The following is a 27,510-nucleotide window of genomic DNA, read 5'->3' as shown; positions in this document are numbered from 1 at the left end:
TTAACTCAAAATTTAATTTTTTTTCAATTTTTTCAAATTAAATCGAATTTTACTCAATCTTAAAATCAGTTGCAATCTGACCATAGGTGTAGCCCAACCATTGGGTAACTAAATGGCGCCTAGGAGACCTCGAAACAGCTTAACTTCATTAAAAGCACCAACAGTAAACAAAAGTAACAAAACCAAAATAGCTAAACAAAATAAAGGTAACAAAACAAAAACCAGAAAAAGAAATGAAAGCCCCCAGATCTAAAACTTTCCTCTCCAGAGAACTTTCAAGCTTTTCTTAGCACCAGTGAATCGTCGAGGTAACCAGAAAAACTCGTCATATTTTGATTGCAACAAAACTAGAAAACCTCTCATCAGGCCTTCGAGTTCATTGGACAACCCACTATCTTCGAATCGGGACTCAGCCTTTACAAATGGTCGCTTACCCTAACCCCTCTCCTATCATTGTCAACAAGCCTTTCTACCTCCCTCGGGACTTTCTCTACCCAATACATGGGGTAATCGTACTTTCTGCCTTCCATCACCAACCTATGTGTCGTCGCATTAGCCTCCCGAGGTACGAAACTAAACTGGAGGCTCCTAAACTTGGCCTCTCTTCCCTTAATATCTTTTATGAGATTACTGATCCTAAATTTGTCCTCTTTTGCATATTTCAGTTACCGGATGACTATTAAAGCATCCCCCTCAACACACACATCTCGAAAACCTAGCTCTTCTACAAAAGAGACCATATTCAAACATGCTCGCACCTCAGCCATGGTCGGATCTAGAATGTTCTCCCATAGGTAAGTGCACAATGCCATGACCAGTCCTTCCTTATTTCATGCTACTATACCCAAGTATGAGATCTGTAATTGTTGATTAAATGAAACGTCAAAGTTAAGCTTAATAGTGTCACCCTCCGATGGTTCCCAAACATATTGCTTAGGTAAATCTAGTGATTTTGATAACTCACTCAACTGCTCTATTTCTAACACGTACGCATTTATGAAACCCATTACATCTTGAATCTGATCTCTAATCCCCTCATGATAAACTTTGTTACGGTTATACCATAGAGCCCAATAAGAGATGACTAATTTTCTACATACCATTAAACTGCTTTTCATAAAATCCTCTGCTAACCACTGTTTCCAACTATGTTGCATGTTAATTGTCGAGAGAGCCATACCAACCTCTCCAGGACGTGCTTTGAGAAAATACAATCACGAAAAAAAAAAGGCACACCGACTCCTCCTCCACTTTACAAACTAGACAAAGAGAATTCACAACAAGCTTACGTGACTTCAGCACCCTTAACGTTGGCACAAAAACATTAGTTACTTCAAATTCAAATTCGATAAATTGACTTTGCAGAAAAATATATTATTAGGAAAATACAAAATAATAAAAACTCATGCAATTTGTCCAATGTCCATAGTTTAAAAATCCCATGTCACAGTTCAATAGTCTATCATAAAATAAAATCCAAAAAAGAGGTCATAAAGTCCATAAAAGTCCAAAACATAAGAAAAATCCATAATCATAAAAGAAACATTTCCAAGAGCATCACTGACGACCGAATCTGAGTCATAAACATGAGGATTATATGAAAACACATAAGTAATATGGGTGAGCTTTGAAAGGCCTAGTGTGAGATCAACACAAGTGAAACGAACTCGGATATAGATGTCATGAGTTGTATTGTTGCCCGATTGTTTAAATTGGGTAAGATGAACAGTTTGTAAAAATAGTCTTACAAATGGTCGAAGAATAAGCTAAAAGAAAAGGTTTCAAAAGGTTAGGGAAACAATGATAGGTGGTAGGTTAAAGCTTAAAAGTGAACCAACACAATAGATTCGTGCTGACCCGAAACTTAGAAAGCAATTAGGCTGAAAGGATGATGGAAAAATGGTAAGGATCGTTTAATAGTAAACCTCAACCCGTTATCTACAAAGATAGGAACCTCGGTATGGTGAACGCCACACTTGGATACAAGTGATAACTTCTAAAAAAAAAATAGAATTGGCACCACAAGGGTTGCTTGGTAAGCCAACTCAGTCTTTGGAGAACAATGAGAGTTGAACACTCACAAAGTAAGAAGATATCATCAAATTCATCAAAGGTCCTTTTACAAAGACTGATTTCTCCTATTTATAGTGCTAGAATATGCTAGATGAATAGTCACAAGAATTCATATTAATTGCTAATTAAAGACTGAAATAAAGTTCAAGTCTTTTGACATTCTTGAATCAAGTAACTCCACTATTGAATTCTCTGCAATTTAGTTGAATGAATGACCATAAATGCTTGAAAAGTGACTCTTGAATTGTCCCTTGGCTAGCCGAATAGACACTAGCTCCTTAAAGGCATTTTGAATGCTTTGAGTTAATTTTTGAAGTAGCAAAAACGGCTGGTAGATGAAGAGATTGCTGCTAAAATAAAAGGATGATATAATGTTGCTTAAAGCTCCTTAAATGATGTATAAAACCTCATTTGTAACAGCCTCCTTGTTTGTAACCGAAAATGACTTGAAAAGCCACTTTAATGAATGTGTACCTTGAATTGTAACGGTTATGAGCTGATAAGTTACCTGCATTTAAACACATTAAATTGAACTTATTAAACACATTTAAACACTTATTGAACATGCACTCATTAAACACTTAACTTAGATAAATGGCTAAAACCTATGCAACAATTATTCTAGTAACTAGTTAAATTAATAGAAGCATAATTAATTAAACTTAAACCATGCATCCATAAATAATCCTAGTAACTAGATTAATTATGAGCAACACTTATTAAATGAAGTTCAACAAAAACTCTATTAATTAAACTAAAATAAACTAAGATGAGTTGAATAAAGTCCAGCAACTCATTTATTAAAATTAGATGAGTTTATTAAAATTCAAGTTCAACTTGCAATAAATTGCAAGTGACGCCAATTGAGTTGTTCCATGCATGGCTATTGGATTCGGCTTCTTGCTCTCCCCAACCTCGATCCACATAGCTTGCTAACGTTTCTTGAAATTTTTTAGCTCGTGATCGAGTTATAGGTCCTCGTGGCAGCTCAATGGATTCGGTAGTGATTTCTTGAGCTATGATCACATCATTCCCCCTCTTCGAGGCGATTTGTACCCAAATCGTCATCTACATCGAAAAGGGATAAATCAGCAACATTAAAAGTCACACTAACCCTATACTCACCAGGTAGATCCAATTTGTATGCGTTGTCATTAATTCTTTCTAAGACTTGAAAAGGTCCATCTCCGCGTGGCGAAAGCTTGGATCGTCATTGAACGGGAAATCTCTCTTTACACATGTGAATCCAAACCCAATCACTAGGTTCAAATATCACTCGTTTACAACCTTTGTTAAATTGACGAGCATATTGCTCTGTTCTTCGTTCGATATTATCTTTAACTCGCTGATGCAATTGTTTAACAAAATCTGCCTTTTTCTTTCCATCTAAATGCACCAACTTATCACAAGGTAAAGGTAAAAAATCCAATGGAGTTAAGGAATTAAATCCATACATTACCTCAAATGGCGAATACTTAGTATGCAAATGTACCGATCGATTGTATGCAAATTCAATATGGGGTAGACATTCTTCCCAAGTCTTCAAATTCTTTTGTATAATTGCTTGAAGTGGCGTTGATAAAACTCGATTAACAACCTCCATTTGGCTGTCGGTTTGTGGATGACTAGTTGTTGAAAACAGCAACTTAGTTCCAAGTTTTCCCTATAAGGTCCTCCAAAAATGACTTAAAAACTTAGTGTCTCGATTCGAAACGATTGTCCTCAGAACTCCATGTAAACGCACGATCTCCCTAAAAAACAAATTAGCAACATTGAGAGCATCGTCAGTTTTGTTACATGCAACAAAATGTGTCATTTTAGAGAATTTATCAACTACAACGAAAATAAAATCTTTTCCATTCTTTGTTCTAGGAAGGCCTAAAACAAAATCCATCGAAATGTCCACCCATGGTTCTTTCGGAATTGGTAATGGTTTATAAAACCCATGCAGCTGAATTCTTGATTTTGCCTTCTTGCAAGCAATACAACAACTACATACTTTAGCCATATCTTGTTTCATTTTCAGCTAATAGAAATGTTCTTGAAGAATGTATAAAGTTTTAGTTATACCGAAATGTCCCATTAAACCTCCACTATGTGCTTCATGAACCAACACATTTCTTATCGATCCTTGGGGTATGCACAATTTATTTTCTCAAAATAAGAATCTATCTTGCCGATAATACCTATTGTACGCACCTTGCACACACAACTTGTAAATCTCTCCAAAATCAGAATCGTCAGCATATAATTCTTTTAAATAAACAAACCCAAGTAATTTAACATCTAAACAATTTAAAAGAGCATACCTTCAAGAAAGAGCATCCGCAATGATATTTTCCTTACCTTGTTTGTATTTGATGACATATGGGAAGGATTCTAAGAACTTAACCCATTTTGCGTGTCGTTTGTTTAACTTGGTTTGTCCTCTTAAATGCTTCAAAACCTCATGATCTATATGTATAACAAATTCTTTAGGCCAAAGATAATGCTGCAATGTTTCTAATGCACGTATCAACACGTATATTTCCTTGTCATAGATAGGATAGTTGAGCGTAGCTCCGTTCAGTTTCTCGCTGAAATAAGCCACCGATCACCCATCTTGCGTTAAAACTGCACCTATACCTATTCCAGACGCATCATATCTCGAAATTTTGTTAAAATCTGGCAAACATAAAAGCGGAGCGTTAGTTAAACACTCTTTGATTTTAACAAAAGAAGATTCTTGTTCATCAGACCAAAGAAAAGGTGTATTCTTTTTGATAATACCAGTCAATGGGGCAGCAAGTGTGCTAAAGTTTGGCACAAATCTCCTATAGAAACTTGCAAGGCCATGAGAGCTTCGAACTTGGCTGATATTGGTTGGACGTGGCCAATCTCGTATTGCCTTGATCTTCTCTTCATCCACTTCAAGACCACTTCACTTACAACAAAACCTAGAAAAACAACTTTGTTAGTACAAAAGTTATATTTCTTTAGGTTTGCATATAACACTTCTTTTCTTAAAACTTCCAAAACAGATCGTAGATGTTCAATATGATCATATAAAGATTTACTATAAATATAAATATCGTCAAAATAAACTACGCAAAAATGACCAATGAAAGACCTCAAAACGTGGTTTATCAACCTCATGAAAGTACTCAGAGCATTAGTAAGGCCGAATAGCATCACTAGCCCCTCATACAAATCGTATTTGTTTTTTAACGCGATCTTCCACTCATCCCCCTCCCTCATACGAATCTGATGATAGCCACTTTTCAAATTGATCTTAGAAAACAATTTTGCTCCACTAAGTTCGTCTAACATATCATCAAGTCTAGGGATTGGATGATGGTATTTGACGGTAATTTTGTTGATAGCTCGACAATCTATGCACATCCTCCATGATCCATTAAATCAGCAACTTGTCGTTGTAACTCTTTAGTTTCTTCGGGGTTACTTCGGTAAGATGGTCGATTTGGAATTGTAGCTCCGGGAATGAAATCAATTTGATGTTCAATACCTCAAATTGGAGGCAGTCCACTAGGAACTTCTTCCAGGAAAATATCTTCAAATTCCTGTAACAAAGAAACAACAGAAAAAGATAAAGAGTTATCATGTTCGTTAGTATCGAATAATACTCCTTGTACATAAGTACAAACACGGGCTGGCGTATCAATAGGGACTTTCGAATTTCTTTTTCCCTCGCAAATACGCTCATTTTTCCACTCTCATTTTCTTTTTGACTCTCTTCTTTCTCTTGTATTTTTACCTCATCTCTCTCACTTTTTCCTTTCTTTTTTTTAAATTTTGTCTTTTTCTTTTTCACTTTTTTTTCTTGTACTTTTTCTTTCAACTTCAATTGATCTTGATACACTTGTTTTGGGGTCAACGAGGCTAAAGTAACATTTTTTCCTTGATGCTTGAATGTGTACCGATTTGTGTAACCATCATGAATCACACACTTATCAAACTGCCATGGACGCCCCAAAAGTAGATGTCCCGCATGCATGGGAACTACATCACACACCACTTCATCTTGATACTTCCCGATGGAAAATGCTACCATAGCTTGCTTTGTGACTTTAAGCTCTCCTCCATCATTTAACCATTGCAACTTGTATGGAGTTTGATGTTTGGTTGTGGCCAAACCGAGCTTTTCCACCAGCATGTTGCTAGTTACATTAGTACAGCTTCCATCGTCAATAATTAAACTACATACCTTGCCATGAACGTGGCATCGGGTGTGAAAAATGTTCTCCCTTTGTTGATCGGATTCAACACTTTGAACGCTAAGGCTTCGCTTCACCACAAGGATTTCTCCTTCAACTGGTAGTTCTACTTCATCTTTTTCATCATCGGATGGTATTTCGGACTTATTTTCATTCTCCTCCTCGGACTCAATTTCACCATCGGCCTTTACCACCATGATATGTCGATTTGGACATTGGCTTGCTATGTGCCCTCGACCTTGACACTCGAAACATTTAATGTCTCTTGTGCGATTTAGCACTTGCTCATTTTTGTTTCGACTCGACCCACTGATGGGCTGATTGGATTTAGTTGCTACAACTGGCTCTTTCTTTGAATAGGGGGTTTGTTCACTCATTGGCTCCATTTATTAGAAAGATGGGCATAGATTCGACTAACTCCTTTTCGTTTGAGTTGTTTTTCAACTTTAATCACCATATGGACCATGTCCATCACTTCAACATAGTGTTGTAATTCAACTATGTCGACGATGTAATCCCGCAAGGAACCTCGCCATGGTCACTTCTCGATCCTCCTCGATATCGGCTCGGATCATCCCTATCTCTATTTCTTTATAATAATCTTCAACGCTTCTATAACCTTGAGTAAGGTTTTGGAGTCGTTGATATAGATCTCGATGGTAGTACGAATGGATGAATTTTTTTTCGCATGACTGATTTCATTTTAGCCCAAGTAGAAATAGGTCTTTCACCATTTCTCCTTTTACTTGTTATAAGTTGGTCCCACCACACAATTGCATATTCAGAAAACTCTATAGCTGCAAGCTTTACCTTTTACTTTCTGAATAGTTGTGGGAGTAAAAAAACAAGCTCGATCTTCTTTTCCCACTCCAAATAAGCTTCAAGATCATTCTTGATGTGAGCACACCCGGGGCATCCTCGAATGCAAATCTTGAATCAATCGAACTTCCAAAAGGCCCCATGACTCGAGCTCGAACCAAGCAAATTCAAGATGCTTTATCCATATTGGTGTTGTGCATTTGGGATGACAACAAGGTTCATGACGTTGGAGGAGCTAAGGACAATGCCTTGAAGACTCCGTGCACCCTTTTACAATCCGATCTCAGCTCTTCTCTAGCTCCCCATGCGCCATTTAGCTCCCATTAGCTCACTTGAGCTCAATTCAGCTCGTTTGAGTTTGAATTTAGCTCGTTTCAGCTCATTCCTACTTCATTCCAATAAACTAAGTTTTAATTTAGTTTTTAATTAAGTTTGCTACAGTTCATGCCGAAACCCCTAGCTCAACTTAGCTCACTAAGTGTTTTGACTATTTTGAGTTAGCCGAATTTAATTTGATAGTTAACTTATAATTATTATGTTTGAATTTAGTTAGTGTTATTAAGTTGTTTAGTTATTAATTTAAATTATAATTATATGAATAGTTATATTTTATTTAATTATATTAATTGTTTATGTAGGTTAGCCGAATGTGGAAGATTCATTCATGACAAGGTGCATGAACGGGAAAGTACATTGAATGGGAAGATACATGCATGGATCGGTTCAATGTTTGGAAGCCATACATTCATGTACATGGAGGGTTAATTAATATTGAGAGATGCATCTCCCATGGACAACACACATGCATGTATGAGGGACATTTAATGCAAGTGCATGTACGGCTAGGTTCAAGCCTCCTTCCAAGTTCCATGTACAACCGATGCATGTGGGAGGACCTTTGGAGTTTCCTAAGCACCTATTCGGCCAAGAGACACCTCTTGGAAGTTTCATGCACACCTTGGCTGAACCTAGACAACCCGTTGAGCTACCAAAGATGTACATTCATCAAGTGATTAAAGCTCATGCATGAAGCTGTCCAAACACATCCCCATCAGCCGAATCAAGACTAGTTAATTAATGTTTTCATTCTAGAACATTCTAGCTAGTTCATGACCGAATTTGCTTAGTTTTTAAGCTAGCTAGTTTGTCCATTCGGTTACTACAAGATAGCTTATAAATAGTTTGCTCATTTCATTGTAAAAGGACTTTTTGCCAAATTTGTTAATGAACATTGTTCTTTTGAGGTTGCTTCCTCTCATATCTCGTACAAGTTTCGAAGACTTATCTAGTTTGTGCTAGTGGCGTCTACCGATCTTGTTTGAACTTTTCACCAGCTTTGGTGTGGCGGTCACCTATCCATCTATCCATATTTTTCACCTTAACCATATAGGAATTGGGGTGACACTTTTTAGTGTTGAATCATTCCTGACGTTGAGTTCGTTTTCCATTTCCATTTCAAATTTCTTTCTTGTTAACCAAACCGAGCCTTCTATCCTTCATCCATCTTTGCTACCCATAGTCGAACCTATTATTAAACTTACCCTTCTTCGAAACCTTCCGCTTATCCTATTCTATTCTTTTACTTCTATTACTAAAATTCGAGGCACGAACGACTCTCTCGACTACGATCGGGCAACTAAGTGAATTCGACTTAACCACCCGGGCCGGATCACATCAATTCTTACCTTGGAATGGTGGAATTTTCATCTTGATATTTTTAAGATTGTCATCTGGATGGTCACGATCTCTAGGACCCTGATGTCATTGGCAACCTCATTGTCGTACACTTCGAACAGATGAATTATCACTTTCTTGCTCACTCTCTTCATTACGCCCTCATCTTGCCCCTTCCAGAGTTGCCTCGCGTTGTTCACATGTCTCAACTCAAAATAATCGATCTTCGATTAGTTCGAGTTTACGATTGAATAACCGCTCCATCTTTCGCATAAGTGCTTGTAGTGTCAAATCAAGAACCCCTCCACCCACAACATTGCAAACGGGTCGTAATCCTTCTCCGGCCATTTAATTTCTTTCGGGACTTCTAGACATGGAATTTTTTTTATCACATAACAAACCTCACACTTCTCTCACAAAGAAAAATTCTCACAATTTTGGCTTTTGTTCTCTCGGATAGTCTCACCACGCTCTAGCCTTTTTTCGCTTAAGTTCGCCTCTCAAAGTTCTCGACAGACTACTTAGATGAATCAACTCCCGTTTGTGAGTCGGTTTGCAAAAATAATGTTCGATTATGGGTAGGTAATGATGTTAGCTCAAAGAGTAGGCTAGAAACAAAAAGAAAAAAAAGGGTGACAGTGTGGTGGTTTGGTTTTAGAAAGAAATAATGAATTTGTTGGGCAAAAAGTACTTTTGAAACATAATTTTTCACTTCTTGCTTATTTTTTTTTAAGAAAATGTTTATTTCAACTTTTGCACTTTTAGGAATGTATACTTCTCTTTTTTTTTATTTTTTTTTGAAATTTTTTTCTAAAATACAATCTCAAGAATATCGAAAATGATGATTCTCACCTCAATTTAACTAGCTCTGATACCAAATGATACGAACTCTGATATAGATGTCACGTGTCGTATTGTTCCTCGATCGTTTAAATTGGGTAAGATGAAGAGTTTGTAAAAATAGGCTTACAAATGGTTGAAGAATAAGCTAAAAGAAAATGTTTCAAAAGGTTAGGGAAACAATGATAGGTGGTAGGCTAAAGCTTAAGAATGAACCAACACAATAGATTTGTGCTAATCCGAGACTTAGAAAACAATTAGGCTGAAAAGGTGATGGAAAAATGGTAAGGATCGTTTAATAGTAAACCTCAACCCGCTATCTACAAAGATAGGAACCTCGGTATGGTGACTGCCACACCTGGATACAAGTGATAAGTTCTAAAAAAAAACGGAATTGACGCCACAAGGGTTGCTTGATAAGCCAACTCAGTCTTTGGAGAAAAATGGGAGTTGAACACTTACAAAGTAAGAAGATATCATCAAATTCATCAAAGGTCCTTTTACAAAGATATCATCAAATTCATCAAAGGTCCTTTTACAAAGACTTATTTCTACTACTTATAGTGCTAGAATATGCTAGATGAATAGTCACAAGAATTCATATTAATGTGCTAATTAAAGATTGAAATAAAGTTCAAGTCTTTTGACATTCTTGAATCAAGTAACTCCATTCCTGAATTCTCTTCAATTCAGTTGAATGAATGACCGTAAATGCTTGAAAGATGACTTTTGAATTGTCCCTCGGATAGCCGAATAGACACCAGCTCCTTAAAGGCATTTTGAGTGCTTTGAGTTAATTTTTGAAGTAGCAAAAATGGCTGGTAGATGAAGAGGTTGCTGCTGAAATAAAAGGATGATATAATGCTCCTTAAAGCTCCTTAAATGATGTATAAAACCTCATTTGTAGTAGCCTCATTGTTTGTAACTGATACTTCAAAAGCCACTTTATTAATGTGTAACAGCCTTGAATTGTAACGGTTATGAGCTGAAAAGTTACCTGCATTTAAACACATTAAATTGAACTTATTAAACACATTTAAAAACTTATTGAACATGCACTCATTAAACACTTAATTAGATAAATGGCTAAAACCTATGCAACAATTATTCCATTAACTAGTTAAATTAATAGAAGCATAATTAATTAAACTTAAACCATGCATCCACAAATAATCCTAGTAACTAGATTAATTATGAGCAACACTTATTAAATGAAGTTCAACAAAAACTCTATTAATTAAACTAAAATAAACTAAGATGAGTTGAATAAAGTCCAACAACCCATTTATTAAAATTAGATGAGTTTATTAAATTCAAGTTCAACTTGCAATAAATTGCAAGTGATGCCAATTGAGCTGTTCCATACATGGCTATTGGATTCGGCTTCTTGCTCTCCCCAACCTCGATCCACATAGCTTGCTAACGCTTCTTGAAATTTCTTAGCTCGTGATTGAGTTATAGGTCCTCATGGCAGCTCAATGGATTCGGTAGTGATTTCTCGAACTATGATCGCATCAACAAGTATATTCACATACATACCAAAATATATCAATCACAACATATCAAGCATCAAAATATTTATAAATTACAACACTGATATTTATGCATGGACATATCGATGCATATTTTAAAACGATACACATTTTATAAAATTTCCTACCCATCTCTGATACACACCACTATCGAGTTCCTTAGAACTTGTCCATCTGAATCATTATTTGTGCACAAGCTACCACTGATTTGCAGATAAACTGCTTCTTATAACGCTTTGTGGACAAGCCACCACTGGTATGCAGATATACTGCCACTTATAACACTTTATGGACTAGCCACCATTGATATGTAGATATATTGCCACTTACTTCCACCTTTCACAAAATCCCACCCCATGTATGTGACAAGGCAATTTCACTTTTAAACACATGTGAGTCACTTTTAACACTGAGGCATGTGGACATGCTCACATAATCACATTTCACTAATCATCACTTTAACATGTTTAATCATGTTTGGCACATTAGATCATAAGTCTCAATATTCACATACTCATATATATATCATACTTGAATCACCAAATATATCATATAAGCCATGCAACACATGTCATGAGAACGAAATCTACACATACATCATTATTTATAACAATAATCACATCCTATCACATATCTCAGGCATTTTACAAAATGTATTTTGGATAGATACTTGGGTCCTTTGTAATGAATCTTTCAACTCCTCTCTGAATACTTAGTGTACTCATAATTAATTATGTTTAAGTTATTAATATAACAAAAAATAATTATATAACACACAATAAGTAGAATCGATCCCACACCTTTCATCGAAGATCCTAAAAGCCACAATCTTTAGTATCGATTTCGCTTTGATCTAACTCAAAAGATGTATCTAACACATGAATAATGCTTATCAATTAGGATCCGTTTGACAATAATTTATCAGTAATAGATCGGTTACTAATAACCTCACTAACACTTACCCCACAGTTTTGGACTCTCGAAAAGATGATGTCCAATGCAAAATTAGGGATATCCCCTATGATTATCATTTGCTCCTTCAAATATTGTAAGGAACAATATTACAACAAAAATAAATAATAATAAATAATTATCCCTATGGCCACTATACTATTCGGCCAAAAGATGAAATCACTAAGACGACGAGTCTATGATCAAATAACCTACACTTACAAACTTGATTAAATCAAGATGGACGATGAATCAGAAAAGAAACAAGATCAGCGAGTTGAGCGATCTAAAAGAATCATTAGAGCAAAGTGAGTATAAGTTTAATTAATATATGGAACAACAAAATAGAAAAGGAAGAAAATGGAAGAAATTCAACCACCAGTGGCGGTGGCGACGGTAGCGGACTGGTGACGAGGGAGCAGTGGTTCGACGATGGTTGAAGAAAAGGAACTATACGAGTTTTGGTGCAACAAGGTTGGAGAAGAAAATAAAAAGGGAAGGGAGAAATGGAGGAGAAAAAAGACCCGCGGTGGTGATCACAGTGGGGATAGGAGGAGAAAAAGATTAGGGGAGGAGGTGCGGTGCACACGAGGCATGGTGAACGGTGGTGAAGGGTTCGATCATGGTAGAGGAAAGGAGAAAAAGTTAAAAGAGAATGTGTAACACCCCTTACCCGTATCCGATGCCGGGACAGGGTTCAAGGCATTACCAGACTTAAAAGTATAGAATTTCGTAAAATCGGGTCATAAAATTTCATTTAAATTAAAAACATTCAATCACATGCATAATGTCCCTTACGCGAGCTACCAAGGCTCTAAACATGCATTAAAGGCTGTTTGGGACTAAACCGAGAACCTTGGAAAATTTTGGGAAAAATTAGGAAAATTTTCATGAAATAGGGTCACACGCCCGTATGGACACAGGGACACGCCCGTTTGTCTCTAACACGCCCGTGTCCTTAGGCCGTGTAACTCTCTATTTATGATGTTAGCAAAACAAATTGAACCACACGGCCAGGCCACACGCCCCTGTGCTAGGCTGTTTACTCCACATGGTTGAGACACATGACCGTGTCTCTACCTGTGTGGCTAGCACTTAGGCTATTTTCCAAGCCTTTTTGTTATCGTTAATACCTCACATACTTAAATACATTATAGACACATATAATGTAGCATCAAGTAAATGATTAAACGTCCTCCATTAATACTCAATTGTACTATTCATATGTCATCTTACATGTGTTTTGCTTACTCATTTTATACCAAGTCTAAACACACCAATTCATAATCAATTGAACATTTCATTTTGATCATCACTTATACACTTATACCATGCTTGCCTAAGTGAGTCCACACCAATTTCATGTTCAAGTATTATTGAATTATTGCCATATCACAATTTTATTCTCTGATTATAACCAATTCGTTTGGTCATAAAACATTCATCAAGCGTACATACCGTAATACTAACCATTCATATCAAACAAATATAATCAAATGATCACATCACAAGTCATCAATACATAACTTGGATAAATAGGTTTACAAGCCATGACCATCATAAGCCACATCTCATGGCTATATAATGTACTAATATAAGCCAACATCTTGGCCAAATCATAAGGACACATAGCAATAACTAAGTCTCTATACATGTCACTCACTTGAAGACGTTTAAATTCACCAATACCCCGAAAGTGATAGCTTGATAGTGTGATGTTGCCTCCGACGATATCCAACCCCGAGCTAACCTGTTAACACTAAAGAAATGGAAAGGAGGGAGTAAGCTTTATAGCTTATTAAGTCCATATGAAAATAATAAGCAATTTTATCAACATGTTCTCATGGTAACACAATTGAAATTGCACACAATTCCACTATTTGCTCAAATTCTAGTCAAGCTGTCTACTCGAGTCATAGTCACTAAATTATTAATATCATGAGCTAGGAACTCCAAATTAAGATCTGTTAATTTTCACTGAAACTAGACTCATATATATTCTTACATAAAATGATCAGAATTTTTGGTCTAGCCAATAAGTACTATTTATTCTTTAAAGTTATTCTTTTTCTACTATTTGACAACTTCGACCTTTCCTCACTAAAATTTATTTATCTCTTAGCACGGGGTTCATATTATGTTCTCGTCTATTTATTTAGAAAGTAGACTCATTGAGAATTCAGTCATATAAATTCTAACCCATAATCATTTTTGTAAAATTTTTAGTGATTTTCCAAAGTTAAGACAAGGGAGCCCGAAATCACTCTGACTCTGTCTCACAAAAATTCAAATATCTCATAATACAAAATTCTTTTGCATACATCCTTTCCTCTATGTGAAACTAGCCTCAATAATCTTCAATCTCATCTCTCATTCAGTTTATAATTCAATTTCCACAATTTTTGGTGGATTTTCAAAGTCAGACTACTGCTGCTGTCCAAAACTGTTTTAGTGCAATATGATGATAACTATCATAAGTTCATTTTCAACTAATCATGAACTTACCATTTCATCGATTCCATGCTCAATTACACAAAGACATAATAACATAGCCATAAATATTATTTATCATTCAAGCCATTTTGCACACTTATCATATGTTCATATAAATACATATACATAAACTTTCTCACCATAAGTCATTCTTCATCAAGGCATTGCTCATGAGTTAAGCATACATACCTGTACATATCCATAGCATATCAAATAAATTTAACTTCATTGCCATGCCCATCTTGGGATTTTCATCGCATCATTCATTATAATACCCGTTGAACACTCAGAATACTATGGGATACACAGAAACTTGCACATAAGTGCCACGTAAACATTCGTAGCCGGAGCTACCTCATATCATGTAATGCATACGGAAGAGCTATTCATAGGCTTGCTAATATAAGCTATCGGTCAAGGTGTAACTACATGGGTTGCTCAAAAAAGCTGACAGGTATCCGACCACTCAAGGATTACCTAGCCACCGGTAGGACACACAAGACCATTCTCCGAAACTTAATCACATGTATTGCATCCATCATGAACGTGGACCACTCAACGAGCTCAGATGCTTACATCCATAATGAACTCGGACCCTTCAATGAGCTCGGATGCCACATATATCACGAACTTGGACCACTCAACAAGTTCGAATTTCTCATATATATATCACGAACTCAGACCGCTCAACGAGCCTGGATGTCACGAACCCGGACCACTCAACGAGTTTAGAGTTCTTATTCCTAGTGACATGTCACTTGTATCCTAAACTATTCCTAACATTCAAATGGGGTTTTTCTCATTGCACATAGCATCTCCATCGTACTTGCTCATAACGTCACGGTTAACGACCATAATATCATTCATGCTTACAAATTCACCATTCTCATATTCATGAAATAAAAATGGCATTGCTCATAATAACATTTAGGCAATTGTCACAAAATACAATTATCATATCAACTATATAAATATTCACCACATAATGTTAACACATCAATTTAAGTTCAAGCATAAACAATGATATCGTTGCGTTATTATTGACATATGGACTTACCTCGAATGCGAGCACGGCTATTTATTCCGATTTAGTCCATAATCTCATTCATTCCCAATATATGCCCGAATCTCATTTTCCTTGATCTATAATATCACATTTTGCTTACTAATTAGTCACATTATTCATATGGGTCCAAAAATCATACTTTTACAAATTTTCATTTTGACACCTAAACTTTCACATATTTACACTTCTGCCCCAATGCTCATAAAATGATTTTAATTCAATTTATTTGTACTTTAAGCCTAGCCGAATCATTTTCATAACTATAGAAGTCCCCAACTTCCCCTAAAACACACTTTTATGCAAATTTTATAACTTTTACGATTTAGTCCTTTTTAAGCATTTTCACCAAAAATCACTTAGCAAAAGTCGTTTATTTAACACCCAACATTCAGTTTCTACCATTAGACATCAAAATATATGCATGATATACATGGGTAAATTTTTAAACATCAACCCTAGCTCAAATAAATGGTAGAAATAGATAGATCTTGTTACGAGGATTTTAAAAATGTAAAAATCATTAAAAACGGGGCTAGAACAGATTTACAATCGAGCTTGGAAGCTTGGAAAACCCTAGCTATGTCTTCTTCATGCAAGTTTCGGCCATGGGGTAGAAGATGGACAAAAATTGGCTTTTGATTTTGTTTTTAATTCATTTTAATTACTAAATGACCAAAATGCCCCTAACTTAAAAATATTCTATTTCACCTATTTCATATCCATTTTTGTCCAAAAATTAACCAGTAGTCTAATTACCATTTAAGGACTTCCAATTTAAAATTTCATAGCAATTAGACACCTCTAGCTTCTAGAATTCAATTTTTACACTTTTTACAATTTAGTACTTTTGACCAAATTGAGTGCCCAAACGTCAAAATTTTCGAACAAAATTTTCACAAAATCATCCTGTGAAATTTTAGACCATAAAAATGTAATAGAAACAAATTTTACTATGTCAGATTTATGGTCTCAAAACCACTATTCCGATTAGGCCTTAATTCGGGATGTTATAACTCTCCCCCTTTAGGGATTTTCATCCCTACAAATCTTACTAGAAGAGTGGTTCAGCTTTCACATAAACTCTACTATTTTATAATCATTGCTAAAGAACTTTTACTCAGGATATGCTTAATACTTAGCTCTTTAATTTCTAATACTAAAGTCATAAGTAATTCTTCGCTATACGACACATCGACTGAATCTTGATCTCTATTGGGGAATTCATGTACTCAAAGGTCTGATCCATACTTTCATAGCATATACATACATAACATACTTGAATCCTTCCAGATTTAAATGGCATAGCTAGCCCGATTATCATGGCCTTATACTCTCTACAATTTCATACAGTCGAACGATTTGCTAATTCAACCTCTAGCCTTCATTAAAATTCAGAACCTCATTTAGTTTTCTCAATAATTCACGATATAAATCCCGGATCTCAGTCTGATTAACAAAGACTAGCATTTTAAGAAATTTGACAATCTCAGAGATACATAATTCCAGTAATCTGATTAGCGAGAATTCAATACATACCAAAACAATTTGCAAATTCGCTAAACATATGACAACAAATCACATAACATTTCTTAGCTGCATAGACTTAAAATAAAACTTCAGTTTTCAGTCTTGAACTCAGCTAAGACTGATCCGTCAATAGACAAGATCGACCGTATAACCATCATTCTCAAGGAAATTGAGGATTTTCAACCCCAATACTAGTAACTGTATTTTTGCTGTTCTCAAAGATCAAACAGTAACTAACTCATCATCTTTCAATGGTTCAAATCATCTATGCTATCTCAGATTCAGATCTTTCTATAACATTGGATACTTTAACCTATCTCATTACCGTATAGTCTTAAAACACATCATATTTCGCTTAATGACACATCACTAAAAATCAAGAATTTCTTGCCCGATGCAGGCTAAACCAAATCTAATACTTCAGTTAACAATGTCCTCGACTATTCAAAACCTTGCTAACATGTAATAGATCATGCAACTTTCACAAGGCGATAAATTTTATCATTCAAAGTAGCTTTAAATCATATCAAGGTCTTCTAATTTGTGTACACTTTTCATTCAGACTAACCGACTTTTACCTGTAAAGACATGAAATTTTATTCCCAGACATAAATATCTCATTTAATCTTTCAAACAATAACCAATACCGATTGAACAACCATGTCGGTCTTAATCATCAATAGATGACATTTCCAGAAATCCTCTTTTCCAGTCGACAAAACTGCTCAACATGCAATCATTTAAGATTCACTTATCATGCCTATCAAAGACCTTTATCATTTCTTTAGCTCAAAATAACAAGAATATCCCAATTAAGGGAATTAAATTTAATCAACTTACTCAGGTGAAGAAATCCACCAAACAAATTGAAACTTGTAGTTTCGCCACTTATGCTTTTGTCGATGTCAAAACCTTACACAAAATTTAAAGAAATCCAAATACTAGAATCATCATGTTACTACTATCAACCCAGAGGCATAATCATAATTGACATAGTCATCATAGGCTAAAGTATACACTTTAGATACGAGTCATGATTAATAATTTTCGTAATAAAGATGACAAGAAGACCAAAATAAAGAAATCTAAGACAAAAAAATCCAAGATGAAGAAATCCAAGATAAAAAAAATCCAATATACGATACCATACCAATAGATCGAAAGTAGAACTCTTAAGAAAATATGAAAGATCTCGATAATTTCTCAGAAAAAGAAGTCCAGAAGAATACATCATTCAAACCCATGGAATTAAATGCTACAAGAATAATGTACCTTCCCATATATATATCGAATAGAATATCAATTAGAAGAAATAAAATCATAGCATCATGTGCATTTTCTCATAAAATCCCAACAGACGGAATGTAACAGAATACCAGAGAGAAATAGAGGAATACAGACCATAGAACAGTCAGACTGATAATACCTTTATCTAACACCATGATTAGAAAGCATTCCCATACAATAACAAGTTTATCCTAAAATAGATAATCACACGAATACTTCTGAGAACAAATGAACATATAGATTACCCCAGAAGAGACAATCGTAATTTGCTCAACTGTAATCTGTCACATTTTGATATCTTACATTTCAAATATTATTCCTTCAATTATTTCCGCCAACACAAATATCGTATTATGTTTTTCACTAAAGAAGATCAGTTTTGAAGAAATTTCAATTAACACATTATCTCACATCGTGCCTGAATAAGTTGATTCACTGGAATTAACTTTTTCACTAATTGTGATATTGCGAACATCAAATAATCTTTAGATCAATCTGCTACCTTTCTATCTCTATCTTTACTTGCTAACTTATTCTCAATCTTTGATCATATCCGTAAACATTCTACCGCTGAACTCTTTAGTCTTATACTTTTGAACTTAATCATCATAGATTTCATAAAGTCCTTCACAAAACACCACTCTGGTAAGGGCTGGGGTCGTAAGGTCCCTAATTCTTCTCTCATACACATATACATATAATGCAACTTTCATCATTGTAGTCATATTATCACCATCTAAACTTTGATCTTGCATATCCTTATGTACATATCATTATAATCATATAAATCAATCCAAGCAATTTAACATGTTTACTCAAGCTGTACGAGCTTACCAATCATAATTATTCAGAAAAGTATACATGGACATTCATTCCAACTGGATCTTTTGTGAGTTACCCAAATACATGCATTTACTCAAGCAAATCGGTCCTATACATCATATAACTATCAATTAAACATAGATAAACTTATCACAACCTATTCATTTATGAATTTCTACTTATCGTATTCACTTAATCAAATAAGTCAAGCATATAACATCATATGAACTTCAAATAAACATGGATACTCTTCGCAACATGGATTTTCATCTCACATGTTATCACATACATATCATGAACTTTTATTCACACTTTTTCGAGTTTAGGCTCATCATAACTGTAATTTACTCAAATACCTTGGCACCACATTGAACATAGTCAGTGTAGCTCAGTTGGAGAGTACCTCTGTCTAAACAAGATGGTTCTCATTCGCATCGGGAGACATCACACTATCACAGATTGGTGGCATGTATAGCTAGACTCTCATGTATGCTAGGTTAGTCTGAGAATCGACTAAATCATAGCTCTAATACCACTAAATGTTACACCTCTTACCCGTATCCAACGTCGGGATAGGGTTTGATGCGCTACAGGACTTAAAAGTACACAATTTCGTAAAATCGGGCCATAAAATTTCATTTAAATTAAAAACATTCAATCAAATGCATAATGTCCCTTACGCGAGCTACCGAAGCTCTAAACATGCATTAAATGCAGTTTGGGACAAAACAAAGAACCGTGGAAAGTTTTGGGAAAACTTAGAAAAATTTTCATGAAACAGGGTCACACACCCGTGTGGACACAGGGACACGTGTGATATCCCGAATTAGGGCCTAATCAGAATAGTAGTTTCAAGACCACAAATCTGAGATAGAAATAATTATTTTATAATTATTTTTAGGTCTATGATATGATTGCATGATTGTGTGAAAATTTCGTGAAGAAATTCTATGCATAAAGTGCTTAAATTGAAATTAGGGACTAAATTGAATAAGTTGCAAAAGTTGCATTCTAGAAGCTTTTAGTATGAAATTTCTTTGCAATACTAATTAGGAGGTCTTAAATAGCAATTTAACCTGGACAAAAATGGGCTTGTACATGAAAAATTACAAAGAAAGGCATTAAGGGCATTTTTGTCATTTGGTAAATATAGTCATTAAAAAGGGAAAAAATAACACAAAAATGGACTCATCTTCTCCATAAGGGCTGTCGAATTTTTCTTGCCACCATAGCTAGGGTTTTCAACATTTTTAAGCCTTGATTGTAAGTGATTTTCATGCCCGTTTTTAATGCTCTTTTTGATTTTCAAATCTAGAAAGCATGTTCTATCATTTTCTAGCAATATTTTGGGCTAGGATGCATGTATGAAAATTTACCCATGTGTGATATAATTGTATTTTGATGAATAATGAAGGAATATGATGGTTTGATGTGTGTTTAACAATTTTTACTTAGTAGTTTTATGTGAAAACACCTAAAAAGGGACTTAATTGTAAAAAAGGGTAAAATTGATGGTAAAAATTTGATTTTTCGTGTGAAATATGGGCTGTTATGGACACTAGGAAATTCGGCTATGCCTAGATGTCATGGGTAATGCATGTAACTCATTGTACAAACTTAAGGACTCAATTGTAAATAATTGAAAAGTTAGGGGTAAAATGGGAATTTTATCCAAGCTCGTATTAGGGGCTATTTTGATGAATGTGTATATTGAATAAATTAATTTGGTATTTTAGATCAAGAGAAACAAGATTCGAGTCGTGATCGAGGGAAAAATAAAGTTTACGAGGAATAGGCTCGATTTCTAACATTTTGTACCGAGGCAAGTTCATGTGTAAATGTTGTAACATAATTGTCATTTTAAGTAATTTAATGTTATTTATATGATACGATGATTATTATCATGAAATATTATGCTTTGTGGTTCTTATTGAGTAATATGCAAATTATGTGAGCTACTTAATAAATATGAAATGCTACCGAGTATCGGTTCTGACATTCTGTGGAAGACAACAAAGATGTGTGATCGAGGAAAATCCCGTTTGAACCTTGGGAATACATTAGAATACAAGTGACATGTCACTAGGATATTTGAGTTCCGAACTCGTTGAGTTGAGTCCGAGTTCACTTATGGATGCGAACGCCCGAGCTTGTTGAGTTGAGTTCGAGTTCTCTTATGGGCAGGTTACATGGTATCTTGGCTACATAATTTCCACAGGCTATTGAGTTTGTCTAGCTGCGGGTATGGCACTTGTGTGCATGCAGTTCGTGTATTCGAATTATATTACGATGTGTTCAATGGGTGAATCTTAAGTGAATGAGGAGAATACCTAAAACGAAGGTGACATGTTGATAAGTGTGGTGAATGAGAAAATTTGATAGGTATGTGTTTAAATCCTCGGGTTGAGAACTTGGTATGATGAAATCGTGGTAAGATAGTAAATGCAAGTGTAACATGAATGTCTTGGTGATATTTATGCAAATGATCTTTTATGTTGGATTGCATGATTATGTTACTTGCTATTTGCATGTGAACTTAGTAAGCATTTATGCTTACTCCCTCCTTTCCATTCTTTGTAGTTTTGACGAGCTAGTTCAGAAATCGGGAATGGTCGAAGGCTCGCTCACACTATCCGTGGACCATTTTGGCATAGTGGCTTGTATATTTTGAGTATGGCATGTATAGCATTATAATTATTTTGTTTATATAATCTTATGATATGGCTATTGAGTGGTAAGGAAATGCTTGGTAATGATTAGCCATTTGAATGACTAATCAAAAGAATCATATTTGGTGTTATGTATGCTTAATGTGCTATCTAATCCATGAAAATTCATAAAAAGGTGAAATTTGCTATAAAACAGTATCATACAGCAGCAAAGATGTGAGTTTGAAAATTCACTAAAAATAGTAGAGACATAATTGAATGGTGAGTAAAATATGAAGTTGAATCTTATTACGTCTATTTTCATATGAAAGAAACAAAACAGGTAAATAAGTTGTATTTCATGAGATATTTGGGTTTTGGTGGAATAGGGTTAGAGCAATTTCTGAATCCCTTGTTCTGATTTTAAAAATTAACTAAAAATTATAAAAAAAATAATTAGGAGTCATACTTTATATGTATAGATTCCATATTGAGTCTACTTTTAAGAGAAACAAATGTCCTAGTCATCTGAATTCTGTATAGAGAGAAAAGTGATTCGTAGTGAATAGAGGTCAGAGCAGTCAAACACTGAAACAGGGGAAACTTTAACTAGTAAACTGTACTAATTGGCCCAACCAAAAATTCTGGAAAACAATTAGTAAATATATATGTGAGTCTATTTTCAGGGAAAATTTACCGATTTGAATTTTAAGTTTTGTAAATTGAGATATGAATTTTTTAGCGACTGTGACACAGATGGGCAGTTTATTACGGAAGGTAAAATAAATTGTTTGAAATTGTTTAAGTGATAAATTAAGTCTGTTAACACCTCGTGCTCGACTCCAGCGAAAGTCTCGGGTAAGGGGGTGTTACAAAAAGCCCGTGTGTCTCCAACACACCCGTGTCCTCAGATCGTGTAACTCTCTGTTTATGATGTCAGCAAAACAAATTGAACCACATGGCCAGGCCATACGCCCCTGTGCTAGGCCGTGTCCTCCACATGGTTGAGACACATGGCCGTGTCTCTGCCCGTGTGGCTAGTACTTAGGCTCTTTTCCAAGCCTTTTTGTTACCATTAATACCTCAGATACTTAAATACATTATAGACACATATAATGTAGCATCAAGTAAATGATTAAACATCCTCCATTAAGGCTTAATTGTACTATTCATATGTCATCATACATGTGTTTTGCTTACTCATTTTATACCAAGTCTAAACAGACCAATTCATAATCAATTGAACATGTCATTTTGATCATCACTTATACACTTATACATGCTTGCCTAAGTCATTCCACATCAATTTCATGTTCAAGCATTATTGACTTATTGCCATATCGCACTTTTATTCTCTGATTATAACCACTTCATTTGGTCACAAAACATTCATCAAGCATACATACCGTAATACTAACCATTCATATAAAAAAAATATAATCACATGTCCACATCACAAGGCATCAATACATAACTTGGATAAATAGGCTTACAAGCCATGACCATCATAAGCCACATCTCATGGCTATATACAATGTACTAATATAAGCCAACATCTTTGCCAAATCATAAGAACACATATAAATAAGTAAGTCTCTATACATGCCACTCACTTGAAGACGTTTAAGATTCACCAATTCCCCGAAAGTGATAGCTTGATAGTGTGATGCTGGCTCCGATGATCTCAAACCCCAAGCTAACCTGTCAACACTAAAGAAATGGAAAGGAGGGAGTAAGCTTTATAGCCTAGCAAGTCCATATGAAAATAATAAGCAATTTTATTAACATGTTCTCATGGTAACACAATTGAAATTGCTCACAATTCTACTATTTGCTCAAATCCCAGTCAAGCTGTCTACTCGAGTCATAGTCACTAAATTTTTAATATCTTGAGATACAGAATTCCAAATTAAGATCCGTTAATTTTTCCTGAAACTAGAATCGTATATATTCTTACCATAAAATTTTTAGAATTTTTGGTTAGCCAATAAGTACAGTTTATTCTTTAAAGTTATCCCTGTCTGCTGTTTGACAGCTTTGATCTTTCCTCACTAAAATTTATTTATCTATTAATACGGGGTTCATATTATGTTCCTGTATATTTCTTTTGAAAATAGACTCATTTATAATTTAGTCATAAAAATTATAACTCATAATCATTATTGTACAATTTTTAGTGATTTTCCAAAGTTAAGATAGGGGAGCCCGAAATAACTCTGACTCTGTCTCACAAAAATTCAAATATCTCATAATACAAAATTCTTTTGCATACACCGTTTCCTCTATGTGAAAATAGACTCAATAATATTTAATCTCATATCTCAATCAGTTACTAATTCAATTTTCAAAACTTTTGGTGGATTTTCAAAGTCGGACTACTGCTGCTGTCCCAAACTGTTTTAGTGCAATATGATGATAACTATCATAAGTTCATTTTCAACTAATCATGAACTTACCATTCCATGGATCCCATGTTCAATTGCACAAAGACATGATAACATAGCCATAAAGATTATTCATCATTCAAGCCATTTTGCACACTCATCATATGTTCATATAAATACATATACATAAACTTTCTCACCATAAGTCATCCTTCATCAAGGCATTGCTCATGAGTTTAGCGTACATACCTGTACATATCCGTAGCATATCAAATAACTTTACCTTCATTTCCATGCCTATCCTGAAATTTTCATCACATCATTCATTATAATACCCATTGAACACTCAGAATACTATGGGATACATAGAAACTTGCACATAAGTGCCACATAAACATTTGTAGTCGAAGCTACGTCATATCATGTAACGCTCACAGAGGAGCTATTCACGGACTTGCTCATATAAGCTATCGGTCAAGGTGTAACTACATAGCTACTCACAAAAGCTGACAGGTATCCGATTGCTTAAGGATTACCTAGCCACTGGTAGGACACACAAGACCATTGCCCGAAACTTATTCACATGCATCGCATCCATCATGAACTCGGACCACTCAATGAGTTCGGATGCTCTCATCCATACTGAGCTCAGACCTCTCAACGAGCTCGGATGCCACATATATCACGAAATTGGACCACCCAACAAGTTTGGATTTCTTATATATATATATATCACGAACTCGGACTGCTCAACGAGCTCGGATGTCATATATGTCACGAACCCGGACCACTCAACGAGTTCGGACTTCTTAATTCCTAGTGACATGTCACTTGTATCCTAAACTATTCCTAAGGTTTAAACGGGGTTTTTCTCATTACACATAGCATCTCCATCGTACTTGCTCGTAACACCGTGGATAACGACCATGATATCCTTCATGCTTACAAATTCACCATTCTCATATTCATGAAATAAACATGGCATTGCTCATAATAACATTTAGGCATTTGTCGCAAAATACAATCATCATATCAACTATATAAATATTCACCACATAATGTTAACACATCAATTTAAGTTTAAGCATAAACAATGATATCATTGCCTTATTATTGACATACGAACTTAACTCGAATGCGAGCATGGCTATTTATTCTGATTTACTCCATAGTCTCATTCATTCCCAATCTATGCCCAAATCTCATTTTCCTTGATCTATAATATCACATTTAGCTTACTAATTAGTCACATTATTTATATGGGTCCAAAAATCATACTTTTACAAATTTTCATTTTGACCCCTGAACTTTCACATATTTATACTTTTGCCCCAATACTCGTAAAATTATTTTCATTCAATTTATTTTTACTTTAAGCCTAACCAAATCATTTTCATAACTATAGCAGTCCCCAATTTCCACTAAAACACACTTTTATGACAAATTTTATAACTTTTATAGTTATGTCCTTGTAAGCATTTTCATCGAAAATCACTTAGCAAAAGTCATTTATTTAACACCCGACATTTATTTTCTACCATTCGACATCAAAATACATGCATGAAATACATGGGTAAATTTTTAAACATCAACCCTAGCTCAAATAAATGGTAGAAATAGATAGATCTTGTTACAAGGATTTCAGAAATGTAAAAATCATTAAAAACGGGGCGAGAATGGACTTACAATCGAGCTTGGAAGCTTGGAAAACCCTAGTTATGTCTTCTCCATGCAAGTTTCAGCCATGGGGTAGAGGATGGAAAAAAATTGGATTTTAATTTTGTTTTTAATTCATTTTAATTACTAAATGACCAAAATGCCCCTAACTTAAAAATATTCTATTTCACCTATTTCATGTCCATTTTGGCCAACAATTTAACCAATGATCTAATTACCATTTAAGGACTTCCAAGGTAAAATTTCATAGCAATTAGACACCTCTAGCTTCTAGAACTCAAGTTTTGCATTTTTTACAATTTAGTCTTTTTGACCAAATTGAGTTCCCAAATGTCAAAATTTTCAAACGAAATTTTTACGAAATCATCATGTGAAATTGTGGACCATAAAAATATAAATAAAATGAATTTTACTGTGTCAAATTTTTGGTTTCGAAACCACTGTTCTGACTAGGCCCTAATTCGGTATGTTACAGAAAGGGTGGTGGTTTTTGCAAATGGAGAGAAAATAGATGAGAAAAGAAGAGGAAAAAGAATGAAATTGGAGAAAGAGGGAGGACGGGACGTCAAGGAGAGGTGGTGAATGAGAACACAGTTTGGTCAAATGGACTAGGTTTAGTGAACCTCTACTAATGGTAAGGGTAAGAAGTTTTGGCAAGGGAGGGAGACATGTAGTGAAAAGGGGGTCATGCTCCCTCTACTTAAGGTAAGTTTGACTCTTAATGGAAGAAAGGAATACTTCTAAATATGGTGACTATAACGTAGATGAAAACTCCTTAAGCACATGGGAAAAATTGTAAAAAAAATTAATTAAAAAGGTGTGAACAATAGGACCTAAACCTTAGACCACTAGGATAGCTAAGGAGTATTAAACCACTAGACCACTTCATTCCTTGTTTTCAAACTTTCACTAATAATAATAATAATAATAATAATAATAATAATAATAATAATAATATGGGATGTGACAATATTCCTCTGTAATAAGCCACTTGTAGCCACTTCTAGCTATATATTCCCCCATTTTATCCCCCTCTAAATCACTTCATCCCTTTATACATGGTTCACTAGTGGGATCAAAAGAATTTTTTTACAATTGATCATCACCAAACAAATCCTTGATATCATCATGCTTCTAGGTAAACGCGTCCCCATTAATTAAATCTAAAACGGTACTGTATCTAATAACAATATTTTGAAAATGAAGTCTACCATTTCCAAGACCTAGTAACCACACATGTAACACCCTAACCCTTATCCGTCGCCAGGATAGGGTTATGAGGCATTACTGGATAATACACTTTATTCATATACATTTATACATTCATAATAAAAAATCCATACAAGTTATGCACAATGTCCCTTATAAGGCTCTACGAGACCTTAAAACATGCTTAGAAGTGGTTCAAGACTAAACCGATAACATTTACGAACTTAGGCGAACTTAGAAAATTTTCCAACATTTAAGGGTCACAAACCCGTGTGAATAGGAGGCCAAACACGC

The 27,510-nt window shown here is 34.9% G+C and overlaps 1 protein-coding gene across 2 annotated transcripts; it reads left to right on the top strand.

Moving 5' to 3' along the window:
* Window positions 1–174: 174 nt before the first annotated feature.
* LOC107962316 (uncharacterized) lies at window positions 175–22,155 on the top strand. 2 transcript variants are annotated; one of them, XM_016898656.2, is made up of 3 exons: window positions 175–565; window positions 666–794; window positions 7,745–9,511. In XM_016898656.2, the coding sequence occupies exons 1-3, from the start codon at window positions 423–425 to the stop codon at window positions 7,869–7,871; spliced, it is 399 nt and encodes a 132-aa protein (XP_016754145.1). In that variant the 5' UTR covers window positions 175–422; the 3' UTR covers window positions 7,872–9,511. The 2 variants fall into 2 exon arrangements, with proteins under 2 accessions (XP_016754145.1, XP_040971656.1); XM_041115722.1 differs by lacking the exon at window positions 7,745–9,511 and adding an exon at window positions 21,879–22,155 and having other exon boundaries at window positions 179–565.
* Window positions 22,156–27,510: the final 5,355 nt, after the last annotated feature.

The sequence above is a fragment of the Gossypium hirsutum genome, chromosome A06, assembly GCF_007990345.1.
Source record: "Gossypium hirsutum isolate 1008001.06 chromosome A06, Gossypium_hirsutum_v2.1, whole genome shotgun sequence".
NCBI lineage: Eukaryota > Viridiplantae > Streptophyta > Magnoliopsida > Malvales > Malvaceae > Gossypium > Gossypium hirsutum.
This window is presented reverse-complemented; position numbering and strand designations above follow the sequence as displayed.